At 47.5% G+C, this 14,748-nt stretch overlaps 1 protein-coding gene across 1 annotated transcript; it reads right to left on the bottom strand.

The window, feature by feature from the left end:
* Positions 1-12,320: 12,320 nt before the first annotated feature.
* Positions 12,321-14,157, bottom strand: LOC121582365 (heat shock protein beta-1). The gene is made up of 3 exons (XM_041898099.2): positions 13,411-14,157; positions 13,192-13,255; positions 12,321-12,929 (listed from the first exon to the last, which is right to left on the bottom strand). The coding sequence occupies exons 1-3, from the start codon at positions 13,796-13,798 to the stop codon at positions 12,770-12,772; spliced, it is 612 nt and encodes a 203-aa protein (XP_041754033.1). The 5' UTR covers positions 13,799-14,157; the 3' UTR covers positions 12,321-12,769.
* Between the last annotated feature and the right edge of the window lie 591 nt (positions 14,158-14,748).

Here is a 14,748-nt window from a genome sequence, read left to right as displayed (position 1 = left end):
TGCAGCCGGGTGTCAGGGGTTCCTCCTGCAGATAGAACTATACCTGGCTACTATACACCCAGCGCCCTCGGGATACGAGAGCGTCTCCGCCCTCATCTCCTGTCTATCCGGTAAGGCGTTGGAATGGGCCAACGCCGAATGGAGGAGAATAGACGCAGCTACCATCACCTACGCTGAGTTCTCCCGCCGCTTCCGGGCAGTCTTCGATCACCCACCTGAAGGGAAGGCGGCGGGGGAGCGTCTGTTCTACCTCCGACAGGAGAAGAGGAGCGCACAGGAGTTCGCACTGGAGTTCCGGACGTTAGCTGCGGATGCGGGATGGAATGAGAGGGCCCTCATCGACCAGTACCGGTGTAGCCTGCGAGAGGACGTTCGTCGTGAGCTGGCCTGCAGGGACACCAACCTATGCTTCGACCAGCTGGTGGACATCTCCATCCGGCTTGACACCCTGCTGGCCACCCGCGGACGTCCCCGAGTGGGGGTTCGTCCATTCCATCCTCCAGCACCTCCGAGCCAATTCCTATGGAGCTCGGGGGTGCTGGCGCTTAGAGAGAGGAGGAGGGAGAACCCGAGGAGGGCCACCCCCTGCACCAACTGTGGCCGTGGAGGACACACCGCGGCCAGGTGCTGGGGAGGGTCTTCTGAGAGAGGGGACAACAGGTCACGCACTGGGGAGTCATTTCAGGTGAGTAGGCGCCCCACTTACCCAGAGCTCTCTGTTGGTCACATGAGTATTCCTGTGCGTTTTCCACAGGTGGCACCTCATTCCCAGCATAAGGCGCTAGTAGATTCAGGCGCAGCTGGGAACTTTATTGATCGGGCATTTTGTGCTAGGTTAGGAATTCCCCCTTCGGCCGGTAGAAGTTCCATTCCCTGTCCATGCATTAGACAGCCGGCCGTTGGGGTCGGGTCTGATCAGGGATGTCACAGCACCGCTTTGACGATGACTACGCAGGGGGTCATGAGGAAATCATTCAGTTCTATCTGATTGACTCTCCTGCGTACCCAGTGGTGTTGGGGCTTCCTGGTTAAGCACCCACGATCCTACCATAGCGTGGCAACAGAGGGCTCTTATGGAGTGGTCTGCCCAGTGTGTAGGGAGATGTCTAGGTGTTTCCATAGGGGCGACCTCAGTAGAGAGTCCGAACCAAGTGCCTGCACTGCGCATTCCCCCCGAGTATGAGGATTTAGCACTAGCGTTTAGCAAATCGAGGGCAGCACGGCTACCTCCTCATAGACAGGGGAACTGTGCGATAAATCTCCAGACCGGAGCAGCTTTTCCCAGGAGTCATGTGTATCCCCTGTCTCAAGAGGAAACTGCGGCTATGGAGACTTACATAGCCGAGTCCTTGGCACAGGGATACATACGGCCCTCTACTTCTCCGGTCTCCTTGAGTTTCTTCTTTGTGAAGAAGAAGGACGGGGGATTGCGCCCGTGTATTGATTACCGTAGTCTCAATCAGATCACAGTAAAATACAGTTACCCACTTCCACTGATTGCGACAATGACGGAGTCATTACGCGGAGCGCGGTTCTTCACAAAGTTGGATCTCAGGAGCGCGTACAATTTGGTGCGCATTAGGGAGGGGGATGAATGGAAAACAGCATTTAGCACCACCTCGGGTCATTACGAGTATCTCGTCATGCCGTACGGGTTAATGAATGCTCCTTCAGTCTTCCAATCCTTTGTTGATGAGATTTTCCGGGACATGCATGGGCAGGGTGTAGTGGTGTACATTGACGACATTCTAGTGTATTCTTCTACACGAGCCGAGCATGTAGCCCAGGTGCGCCGAGTATTGAGACGACTGTTGGAGCATGACTTGTATGTCAAGGCAGAGAAATGCCTGTTCTTCCAGGAGTCCGTCTCTTTTTTGGGTTATCGGTTGTCCGCGTCTGGCGTGGAGATAGAGGTAGATCGGGTATCGGCCTGTGCGTAATTGGCAAACTCCAACCACCGTAAAGAGGTGCAGCGGTTCTTGGGTTTTGCTAATTACTACCGGAGGTTTATCCGGGGCTTTGGACAGGTTGCAGCTCCCATTACGTCCCCTGCTAAAGGGGGGTCGGTGCGCTTGCAGTGGTCAGCTGAGGCGGACAGGGCATTTGTCAAGCTGAAGAACCTGTTCGCCTCGGCCCCGGTGCTGGCGCATCCGGATCCCTCTTTGCCTTTCCAAGTAGAGGTGGACGCGTCCGAGACCGGTATTGGGGCAGTCCTGTCACAACGGTCCGGCACGCCACCTAAGCTCCGCCCCTGTGCGTTCTACTCCAAGAAGCTCAGCTCGGCGGAGCGCAATTATGACGTTGGGGACAGGGAGCTGTTAGCTGTAGTCCAGGCCCTAAAGGTGTGGAGGCATTGGCTTGAGGGGGCTCAACACCCTTTTCTCATTCTGACTGATCACCGTAACCTGGAGTACATCCGGGCAGCTAGGAGATTGAACCCTCGTCAGGCTAGGTGGAACATGTTCCTGACCCGGTTTGTTTTTAAGATCACATACATCCCTGGGTCCCAGAACGGTAAGGCAGACGCACTGTCCCGGCAGTATGACACGGAGGAGAGGTCCATTGAGCCTACTTCCATACTGCCGGAGTCTTGTCTGGTGGCTCCGGTAGTATGGGAGGTCGATGCGGAAATCGAGCGGGCGCTGCGTACCGACCCTACTCCCCCCGAGTGTCCTGTGGGGCGGACGTACGTTCCGCGTCGAGGTTCGTGATCGGCTTATTTCTTGGGCTCATACATCACCCTCCTCTGGACATCCTGGTATTGGTCGGACGGTGCACTGCCTTAGCGTGAAATACTGGTGGCCAACGTTAGCCAGGGATGTGAGGGTTTATGTCTCCTCCTGCTCGGTGTGTGCCCAGTGTAAGGCACCTAGACATTTGCCCAGGGGTAAGTTACATCCTCTGCCCGTTCCACAACGACCATGGTCCCACCTCTCGGTAGATTTTGTGACCGATCTACCCCCTTCCCAGGGTAATACCACCATTTTGGTCGTTGTGGATCGGTTTTCTAAGGCCTGTCGTCTCCTCCCACTGCCAGGTCTCCCTACTGCCCTACAGACCGCCGAGGCCCTCTTTACCCACGTGTTCCGGCACTATGGGGTCCCCGAGGATATTGTGTCCGACCGAGGTCCCCAGTTCACCTCCAGAGTCTGGGGGCTTTCATGGAACGCCTGGGGGTCTCGGTTAGCCTTACCTCGGGGTACCACCCAGAGAGCAATGGGCAGGTTGAACGTGTGAACCAGGATGTGGGTAGGTTTTTGAGGTCCTATTGCCGGGACCGGCCGGAGGAGTGGTCGAGGTATATCCCTGGGCAGAGATGGCCCAGAACTCTCTCCGCCACTCCTCCACCGGATTAACACCTTTCCAGTGTATTTTAGGGTATCAGCCGGTCCTGGCACCGTGGCACGAGAGCCAGACCGAGGCCCCTGCGGTGGACGAGTGGATTCGGCGCTCGGAAGAGACGTGGGACGCTGCCCATGTCCATCTGCAGCGTGCCATCCGTCAACAGAAGGCGAGCGCCGATCGCCACCGCAGTGAGGGGCCGGTGTACGCACCGGGAGATCGAGTCTGGCTCTCGACTCGAAACCTGCCCCTCCGCCTGCCCTGCCGGAAGCTGGGTCGGCGGTTTGTGGGGCCCTTCAAAGTCCTGAGAAGATTGAACGAGGTGTGTTACAGATTACAACTGCCTGTTGAGTACAAAAATATTAACCCCTCGTTCCATGTGTCTCTTCTCAGGCCGGTGGTAGCTGGTCCACTCCAAGAGGAGGAGATAGGAGAGACCCCTCCACCCCCTTTGGACATCGAGGGGCACCGGCGTACAGGGTCCGGACTATATTGGACTCGAGGCGCCGGAGGAGTGGTCTCCAGTATCTCGTGGAGTGGGAGGGTACGGTCCGGAGGAACGGTGCTGGGTGCCTAGGAGGGACATCCTCGACCCATCCCTCCTGACAGAGTTCCACCATGGGCATCCCACGCGCCCGGGTCTGCGTCCTCCCTGGCCGTCCCCGAGACCGGGGTCGGCGCACGGCTGGAGCCGCGCGTCAAGGGGGGTACTGTCACGGTTTCGGCCGAGGCTGCTCCTCCTCCTGGTTCGGGCAGGCTTGGCGTTCGCCGTCCCCGGAATACTAGCTGCCACCGTTGTATGTTTCGTGTGTTGATTGCTTTGGTCTGTCTGGTACACCTGTGTCTGTTTGTGTCCTAATTACGTGTCCTATAAGTTCCCTGTTTTGTGTTAGTTATATTGTGTGTTGTTGTCCGCGTGTCTTTTGAGCTGCGTGTTTTGCGCTCTTCATGGTATTTGTTTTACGCATGTTGCGTACTGTTTCTCGCCTCTGTATTTTCGAGGTCGTGTATGGATTATTGTACACTTTACTAATAGTAAAGTTTGTTGGACTAAACCTCTGTGTCCTGCGCCTGACTCCTCATCACATCCACATCGGTACCATACTGACAAACTTCTTTGTTTCTTGTGTAATAAAAAGCTACGGAACATGAGAAATCCAAGATTCTGCGTGTTCAGCTGGAGGTCAACCAGGTCAAGGGTGAAGTCAACAGAAAGCTTGCAGAGAAGGATTAGGAGATGGATCAGATCAAGAGGAACAGCCAGAGGGTGATTGACACCATGCAGAGCAATCTGGACTCTGAGATCAGGAGCAGAAATGATGCCCTGAGAGTCAAGAAGAAGGTGAAGGGAGATCTCAATGAGATGGAGATCCAGCTAAGTCATGCCAACCGACAAGCTGCTTAAAGTTGAACTATGCAGAAATCGCTCTGCCATTTCCTGGTTGCTAAAACGCTAATAGTTCGCCTAATTTCAGTTTATGTGACAAAATAAACTAGTATAGTGTAGAGAATCATTTTACCATCTAAACTGCTGTGAAATATATTTTCCATAACCCAAAATATTGTTGTTTCAGCTGTTTGAAGTTGGTGTACAAAACCGAAAGTAAAAGTAATGGGAAGCATAGAAATAGCGCACATAGAACAGATATACCGCTTCGTAGATTTGCTTTCAAGTAGAATGATAGATCTATAACTCACATTTCTATGTGCATTTGATCGGGTCGTCCAAAAAGTTACATATTGCCACTTTAAGCTTCATTTTTTTTCAGTCAAAATGTGTTTACGAAGTCAATAACTTAATGACTTCCCACGTTTGCTAAATAGTCTATAACCTATTTATTATTAGGATGCCCAACTGCACCTTGATGATGCAATCAGAGGACAGGATAACATGAAGGAACAGACAGCCATGGTGGAGCGCAGGAACATCTTGATGTTGGCTGAGATTGAGGAGCTGAGGGCTGCTCTGGACCAGACAGAGAGAGGCCGCAAAGTGGCTGAGCAGGAGCTGGTGGATGCCAGTGAACGTGTTGGACTGCTGCACTCTCAGGAAGAGTCATTTTGTTCATACCGTTTGTTGACGTTTGTCCTAATTTTTATGAACACAGGAACTTATTCTTTACATGATTTGTGTAGAACACAAGCCTTCTGAGCACCAAGAAGAAGCTTGAGGCTGACTTGGTTCAGATACAAGGTGAAGTGGAAGACACTGTTCAGGAAGTCAGAAATGCAGAGAAGGCAAAGAAGGTCATCACTGATATGAGTCAAATATGTATTGTCTATTTTTATGTTTGATATGAATGATTAGAAGAATTTATTGCCTAATTATATTATATATATTATATTCTGATCATGGAGTTCTGATCATGGAATTCCGAACCAGTCATGCGTCTACACCTACATTTAAATGTGTCTACCGTGTCCACGTTGTGTCTGGATTCCCTTTTTCCGTGCTATATTCAAATGCAGTATGCATTCTGTCAACGGTGGACAGGCTAAATCTGATAATAACACAACAACAACTTGATGGCAGTTGCCAACTACTGTAGCTAACTAGCCAGCTAACCTCTGTAACTAGCCAGCAAGCTAGCTATCAAAACTAAAGGGATTGCAAGCAGGTTAGGATAACGTTTAATTAAAAAAGGTGCCTCTCGCTCCTAAAATACAAGTTTTCTGGAGACTTGGTGATGTCGCCCAGTGTATGTGCTTGCGGTAGCATGATTGCGTCCAGACTGAGGAGAAATCCGACACACAATCTGAACACAATCCGACCACAATGCGACTTTTGTGTATCTAGACCTGTCTTTCTAATGAGATTTTTGTATTCTGATAGCAGAAGTCGCATGTAAGTGTAGACATGGCCTAACAAGATACAATGAGCTGAAAATGAGCTTGCTAGGTGTCAGGTAGCCTAGCGGTTAGAGTGTTGGGCCAGTAACCGAAAGGTTGCTGGTTTGAATACCTGAGCTGAAAAGGTGAATAATCTGTCGATGTTCCCTTGAGAAAATTGTGCAGTTTTGAAGCTAATTTCCTGCAAGTCTGCACATTTTGCATTGACTTATGCCATGTTCAGGGCGGTAGGTAGCTTAGTGGTTAAGAGCATTGTGCCAGTAACAGAAAGGTCGCTGGTTCTAATCCCCGAGCCGACTAGTTGAAAAATCTGTCGATGTGCCCTTGAGCAAGGCACTTAACCCTAATTGCTCATGTAAGTCGCTCTGGATAAGAGCGTCTGCTAAATGACTAAAATTTAAATCTGGTTGACTAACAAAAGGTCGGGGGGGGGGGCCTAAAGGCTAGAGGGGGGCCCACTGGAGGTGCCCTTCGTGCCTGGTTGGTAATTCAGCCATGATTACTACAAGGTTTAGATGACTAGACTAACTTACAGTGAGGGAAAAAAGTATTTGATCCCCTGCTGATTTTGTACGTTTGCCTACTGACAAAGAAATTATCAGTCTATAATTTTAATGGTAGGTTTATTTGAACAGTGAGAGACAGAATAACAACAACAAAATCCAGAAAAACGCATGTCAAAAATGTTAGAAATTGATTTGCATTTCAATGAGGGAAATAAATATTTGACCCCCTCTCAATCAGAAAGATTTCTGGCTCCCAGGTGTCTTTTATACAGGTAACGAGCTGAGATTAGGAGCACACTCTTAAAGGGAGTGCTCCTAATCTCAGCTTGTTACCTGTATAAAAGACACCTGTCCACAGAAGCAATTAATCAATCAGATTCCAAACTCTCCACCATGGCCAAGACCAAAGAGCTCTCCAAGGATGTCAGGGACAAGATTGTAGACCTACACAAGGCTGGATTGGGCTACAAGACCATCGCCAAGCAGCTTGGTGAGAAGGTGACAACAGTTGGTGCGATTATTCGCAAATGGAAGAAACACAAAAGAACTGTCAATCTCCCTCGGCCTGGGGCTCCATGCAAGATCTCACCTCGTGGAGTTGCAATGATCATGAGAACAGTGAGGAATCAGCCCAGAACTACATTGATGCTGGGCCAATTGTGTGCCGCCCTATGGGACTCCCGGTCACGGCCAGTTGTGACACAGCCTGGGATCGAACACAGGTCTGTAGTGACACCTCAAGCACTGCGATGCAGTGCCTTAGACCGCTTCACCGCTCAGGAGGCCTAATATAAACCTTTTCTAAATGTAACACTAAATATACTGAGTTTTTTTTTTTTTATCATAAAAAAACACACCAACATTTTCTGTAAACTAATCCGTGAACCAATATGCAATTCGATGCATGGTGAATTTACTGTTGAAGAAAAAGCCCCTTTATAATAAACCCATAATAACATTTGCAATGTGGTATAGACTACAGTTGAGCAAAGGCATTTTTTGGATTAGCAGGTTCTGGAATAAAATCTGGCTTTTAAAAACACATTTGCTGCAGTTCTACCTCATTTACATGACAGAAGACATTAGCTGACTCTTTTTTAATACCACACAAATGACTGAAATGAGTGGCTACTCTGACACTGACAAACTGAGATTAATCTGGTTTGAATTTAAACAAACAATAGCCCAGGCCATTGAAGCAACACACACACACACACACACACACACACATATATATATATATATATATATATACAGTACCAGTCAAAAGTTTGGACACACCTACTCATTCAAAGGTTTTTCTTTATTTTTACTATTTTCTACATTGTAGAATAATAGTGAAGACATCAACACTATGAAATAACACATATGGAATCATGTAGTAACCAAAAAAGTGTTAAACAAATCAAAATATATGTTATATTTGAGATTCTTCAAATAGCCAACCTTTGCCTTGATCACAGCTTTGCACACTCTTGGCATTCTCTCAACCAGCTTCACCTGGAATGCTTTTCCAACAGTCTTGAAGGAGTTCTCACATATGCTGATCACTTGTTGGCTGCTTTTCCTTCCACACACTCCTTCTGTTCACCCGACCTAGAATATCTCACAATCAAATGCCGACCGTATTATCTCCCAAGATAATTTTCTTAGGTTATAGTCACGGCCATGTATATCCCCCCTCAAGCCGATACCACGACTGCCCTCAAAGAACTTCACTGGACCTTATGCAAACTGGAAACCACATATCCTGAGGCTGCATTTATTGTAGCCGGGGATTTTAACAAAGCAAACTTGAGGACTAGGCTGCCGAAGTTCTATCAACATATCGACTGTTGTACTCGCGCTGCCAAAATCCTCGACCATTGCTATTCGAACTTCCGGGATGGTTATAAGGCCCTCCCCCGCCCTCCTTTCGGCAAATCTGACCACGACTCCATTTTGCTTCTCCCTTCCTATAGGCAGAAACTCAAACAGGAAGTACCCGTGCTAAGGACTATTCAACGCTGGCCTGACAAATCGGAATCCACGCTTCAAGATTGTTTTGATCACGCGGACTGGGATATGTTCCGGGTAGATGAATACACTGAAACGGAGACTGAGTTTATCAGGAAGTGTATAGGTGATGTTGTGCCCACTGTGACTATTAAAACCTACCCTAACCAGAAACCGTGGATAGATGGCAACATTCGCACAAATCTGAAAGCGCGAACTACCGCATTCAACTATGGCAAGGTGACTGGGAATATGGCAGAATGCAAACAGTGTAGCTACTCACTCCGTAAGGCAATTAAACTGGCAAAACATCAGTATAGAGACAAAGTGGAGTCGCAATTCAACGGCTCAGACACGAGACGTATGTGGCAGGGTCTACAGACAATCACGGACTACAAAAGGAAAACCAGCCACGTCGACGACACCGACGTCTCGCTTCCAGACAAGCTAAACACCTTCTTCGCCTGCTTTGAGGATAACACAGTGCCACTGACGAGGCCCACTACCAAGGACTGTGGCCTCTCCTTCTCCATGGCCGACGTGATTAAGACATTTAAGCATGTTAACCCCCGCAAGGCTGCCGGCCCAGACGGCATTCCTAGCCGCATCCTCAAAGCATGCGCAGACCAGCTGGCTGGTGTGTTTATGGACATATTCAATCTCTCCCTTTCCCAGTCTGCTGTTTCCACATGCTTCAAGATGGCCACCATTGTTCCTGTACCCAAGAAAGCAAAGGTAACGGAACTAAATGACTATCGCCCTGTAGCACTCACCTCTATTATCATGAAGTGCTTTGAGAGACTAGTCAAGGATCATATCACCTCTACCTTACCTGTCACCCTAGAGCCACTTCAATTTGCTTACCACCCCAATAGATCCACAGACGATGCAATCGCCATCACACTGCACACTGCCCTATCCCATCTGGACAAGAGGAATACCTATGTAAGAATGTTGTTCATTGACTATAGCTCAGCATTCAACACCATAGTACCCTCCAAGCTCATCATTAAGCTTGAGGCCCTGGGTCTGAACCCCGCCCTGTGCAACTGGGTCCTGGACTTCCTGACGGGCCGCCCCCAGGTGGTGAAGGTAGGAAACAACATCTCCACTTCGCTGATCCTCAACACTGGGGCCCCACAAGGGTGCGTGCTCAGCCCCCTCCTGTACTCCCTGTTCACCCATGACTGCGTGGCCTAGCACGCCTCCAACTCAATCATCAAGTTTGCAGACGACACAACAATAGTAGGCTTGATTACCAACAATGACGAGACCGCCTACAGGGAGGAGGTGAGGGCTCTGGGAGTGTGGTGCCAGGAAAAAAACCACTCACTCAACATCAACAAAATAAACGAGATGATCGTGGACTTCAGGAAACAGCAGAGGGTGCACCCCCCTATCCACATCAACGGGACCGCAGTGGAGAAGGTGGAAAGCTTCAAGTTCCTTGGCGTACACATCACGACAAACTGAAATTGTCCACCCACGCAGACAATGTGGTGAAGAAGGCGAACAGAGCCTCTTCAACCTCTGGAGGCTGAAGAAATTCGGCATAGCACCTAAAACCCTCACAAACTTTTACAGATGCACAATTGAGAGCATCCTGTCGGGCTGTATCACCACCTGGTACGGCAACTGCACCGCCCGCAACCGCAGGGCTCTCCAGAGGGTGGTGCGGTCTGCCGAACGCATTACCGGGGGCAAACTACCCGCCCTCCAAGACACATACAGCACCCAATGTCACAGGAAGGCCAAAAAGATCATCAAGGACATCAACCACCCGAGCACTGCCTGTTCACCCCGTTATCGTCCATAAGGCGAGGTCAGTACAGGTGCATCAAAGCTGGGACCGAGAGAATGAAAAACAGCTTCTATCTCAAGGCCATCAGACTGTTAAATAGCCATCACTAGCACATTAGAGGCTGCTGCTGCCTATTGAAATCACTGGCCACTTTAAGAAATGGAACACTAGTCACTTTAATAATGTTTACATATCTTGCACTACTCATCTCATATGTATATACTGCATTCTATTCTATAATATTCTACTGTATCTTAGTCCATGCCGCTCTGTCATTGCTTGTCCATATATGTACAGTTGAAGTCGGAAGTTTACATACACTTAGGTTGGAGTCATTAAAACTAGTTTTGGTAAGTCGGTTAGGACATCTCCTTTGTGCATGACACAATTCATTTTTCCAACAGTGAAATATTTGCTACACACCCCCCCCGCCCCCAATTCACACACACACACAGTCATGGATTGTTTTAAAACCAAAATAATAATCTTAAAATGAATTCTAGGCAGCCAGTGTAGAGACCTTAAAACCGGTGTAATGTGTGCTCTCCGTCTGGTCTTGGTCAGTACCAGTGCTGCAGCATTCTGTATGTTTTGCAGTTGACCAATGGCTTTCTTAGGTTGACCAGACAGGAGAGCATTACAGTAGTCAATCCTGCTTGTAATAAAAGCATGGATGAGTCTCTCTGTATCAGCCTGAGAGAGAAACGGCCACACCTTGGCAAGGTTCCACAAGTCTTATGGATTCTTATACTGCCAGAAATAGTCAGTCATATTTGGAAAGGATAACTAATGCAAACATGATATTCAGCTGACACAGACTGCACTCCTGGGACTTCCAGTGGTTAATGGGTGTAAATCCCTATTTGTTGATTTGATGTGACACCTAGTACAAGTACAGGAGAGATTAAATATTTTCCAGAGATTGCAGACCATTGTAAAACTGTCATGTGAAAATTCAGAGAATAGATTACTTGCACTGTCTTTAACATGAATTCATTAATACAATAGAAAATATTTTTTTGTGGTGCCATAGTAAACACATTTAACAGCCTCAGCCGAAATCTGAGGTTGTACAGTACCATTAGATGATTTCAGGCTGGAGGTATCCATCGATGTTGCTCACCGTCTCTACTGACCAAACGCTGTGTACACTCATGCCTTTTTGTAAGGGATGCCCTGAGAGGGTTTCAACACCTCTTAGTGGACGACTGGACGTTGTGGCCTCTGACGTGTCTACACGCCTACGCCAATGAAATAAGATTTTGGAGCACACATCAAGCACAAGTATATCTCTGATTTGTATTTAAACAGAGTTCTTATCATAAAGCTGTCAAACTTGAAGGCAAATGCAGGGCAACATTGACACAATCGGGAACATTTGCCAAGTCCTTTAGGGTCAATTTGGGTCAAGTAAGCAAGAGTTTGAGGGAAATGAGAGAAGAGAATGGGGGGAAACCCACACCCTAGCGTTGTACTTACCTTTCTTGCACTAACACTCACCTGCTTTATTGAGGAAGTTTGAGGAAGTTTACTTACTTTGACTGATGTGGTCGTTGTACCTAGTGCATTCAGTTAGTGAATGCACTAACAGTAAGTTCCTCTGGATAAGAGTGTCTGATAAATAACTAAAATGGAAATGACTTCACTTTACACTGTTTTTACACAGTAGCTCTTTTGGTTTGGGCTAATTAAAAAACGTTCTACTACTTCCAGGTCTAATTCCCAGTAGATTCTTCCAGTTTTTAGAGTAAGTAATGTGTGTGCACAGGCAGCAGTTTTTATACAAAGACAGACACTGCATACATAAGAGCCCCAGCCCCCCTCAATATGGGTCATTTTGCCATGGAATGTTTATTGCTTTGATTCAAAAGAGATTATATTCATAGAAATAAATAACGTTGAAATGTATGCTTTGCAGAACTGTTCCAGCATTCTTAAGCATGGTCATGTTTCCTCCCAGATTATCTATAATTTGACAAATGAGAAAGTACATTTCAACAGTCTTGATTTTTCAGTTTATCTTGGTTTTGCTAGTCCTTGTGGGAAATGATTTAACATAATACATAGAAAAACATGCCACGCTTGTGGTTACAGTGAGAGTAAATAAAGTTATGGTGTTTCAATAGCTATAGAAGCCACTACATTTGTCATTTTAAATGACCAAGACTTAATTCAATTTTTTTGTCAAAAGTTGTCAACACCGACATCAACTTTTAAGCTCTACCCCAAGCTTTACATCTAATTGTAATGGATCATGACTTCTGGTCAACTGGATTCACTCTTTCCCTTCCTGCTTGTGCTTGATCTGAATGGGGATGACCATGTCACTGGGGAGGATGGTGGTGGTTGAGCCTGGGAGGGGTGCTTCTACTAAGAGAACCCCTTCACCAGACAGAGACGAGCTGACGTGCTGCAAGTCCACACCAGGGGGCAGCCTTCAACAAACAAACAACAATAATCTGTTTACAACACAGACAGGCAAGGACTTGTTTACTGTGATACAATAGACTGCTTGTCATCTGTTTTTACAAATGTAAGTAAACCGTGGGAAACTATTTAGAATGTCTTCCTATAGCAATCAACAGCAAAGACTTTCAATTCCACACATTATTTTTTGAGTTCTTAGTTTCATTGCCGGTATGTCTTTGTCATAGCATTGTGAGGGACCTTATTTTCTATTCCACCATTACAACTTACTTGTATTTTCTTGTAAAGCACCTTGAGACTGATCCATGTTCGTCCTCCCTTTCTTCATGTTGACCTTAAAATATAAGTTGAGACAATAATTGAAGTAGTGTGGACTTGAGACCGCTATAAAATATTTCAACAGTTAATTGTCAAACCTTTTAAGTAACAATGAATGTTCAAACTGCTACCATATTCTGCTGTCTCAGATCAGAGAAATAACGTTCGTACCTGTAATCTCCAGGAAGCCCCCCTTGGTTTTGATTGATATCTCCTCTGGTGAGAAGTGATTGACATCCAGTGTGATCCTCCAGCTGTCCTGTCCTGTCCTGATCTCTGACACTCCTCCAGACAGTTGTCTCTGAAGTCTGGCTGAGGTCTGGGGTGCCACTGCAACAGGGGGAGCAGTGCCATGGCGTGTGTACCCTGGCCAGGAGGATGATGCCAGTCTCCTCCTAGCCCAGTCTATCCAGCTCACATCGCCTGGATCCAGGAAAGGAGGGAGGCCAAAGTCCTGCTCCATGATCATGCGGCTAGGCCGTGTCCACTCACGGAAAGGATCCCAGTTTGCATCTCGGCGGAAAAGAGGACGCGGTAATACCTTGTTGTGGTCAGCCATGACTTCAGAATGGCCCGAGAGTGGTACTAGGGGGGGGAAACCTGTTTCCTCTCTTGGTTTTCCCCTGACTGGATAATTTAATCCAATCTCTGTCTAATTACAATTACTAAGTCAGGTTTAATGACTTAGCCTCACCACACAAAAGGGCAGCAATATTTTCCCCCAAACAGTTCAGGAAGGCTGCGTCATAGTGGGAAGGATTGCTCTGGACAATCAGACTTTGTTCCGCTGTGGAGCATCACTCACACCCTTTATACACCCAGCTGATCCATTCTAGAACTTATCAAGCAGTAAGCCTTATCCATGGGATGAGAAGTAGTTCATTAGCATGGTTGGGGCAGTGGTGTTGCTCCTCTGTTGCCCTGGGACCTGGAGAGGGTAAATCTTAATTATCTGTATTTATAGCTCTAAGACGTAAATGGCAAGTAGTTGGTGGATGACTCTGGGCGCGGCAACGATGGGGTTTATTCAGAGCTTGGCCTCTGCAGTCTTGTCACATACTGGTGCGCTTTGTCTTCTCCATAGTAATCGCACCGCTCAGCTATGTGCAGGGACAGCATGTACATTCACCGCAGAAACTGCTAAGCAACTCCTCAGCTACTGTATGAACGAGGGGTAAACTTTTAGTTCCAGACCCAAACTCCAAAACATGACCTTTCTGGTTACCCCACTGTCGGAGCCATGGTTTACTGATACCTGATATGTTCATAAGGTTATTTTGATGTGACTTCAACTTCTACGTACATCTATGGGCATATAACATTCACTTACATGTTGACACTGTGGCTCCTGCATCTGAGGGGAGTGATGGAGTTCTAATAGAAAGATTGACGCAATAGAGAGGTAGTGAGGAATTTTTATATGAAGAGCCTGTAGGCCTATCCTCTGGGTTGCCCATTCTTTACCCCTGGGTGCGACTCTCTGTCTCCTCACTCACTGTCAGAGGGGAA

Source organism: Coregonus clupeaformis, chromosome 15 (genome assembly GCF_020615455.1).
Source record: "Coregonus clupeaformis isolate EN_2021a chromosome 15, ASM2061545v1, whole genome shotgun sequence".
Classification (NCBI taxonomy): domain Eukaryota; kingdom Metazoa; phylum Chordata; class Actinopteri; order Salmoniformes; family Salmonidae; genus Coregonus; species Coregonus clupeaformis.
This window is presented reverse-complemented; position numbering and strand designations above follow the sequence as displayed.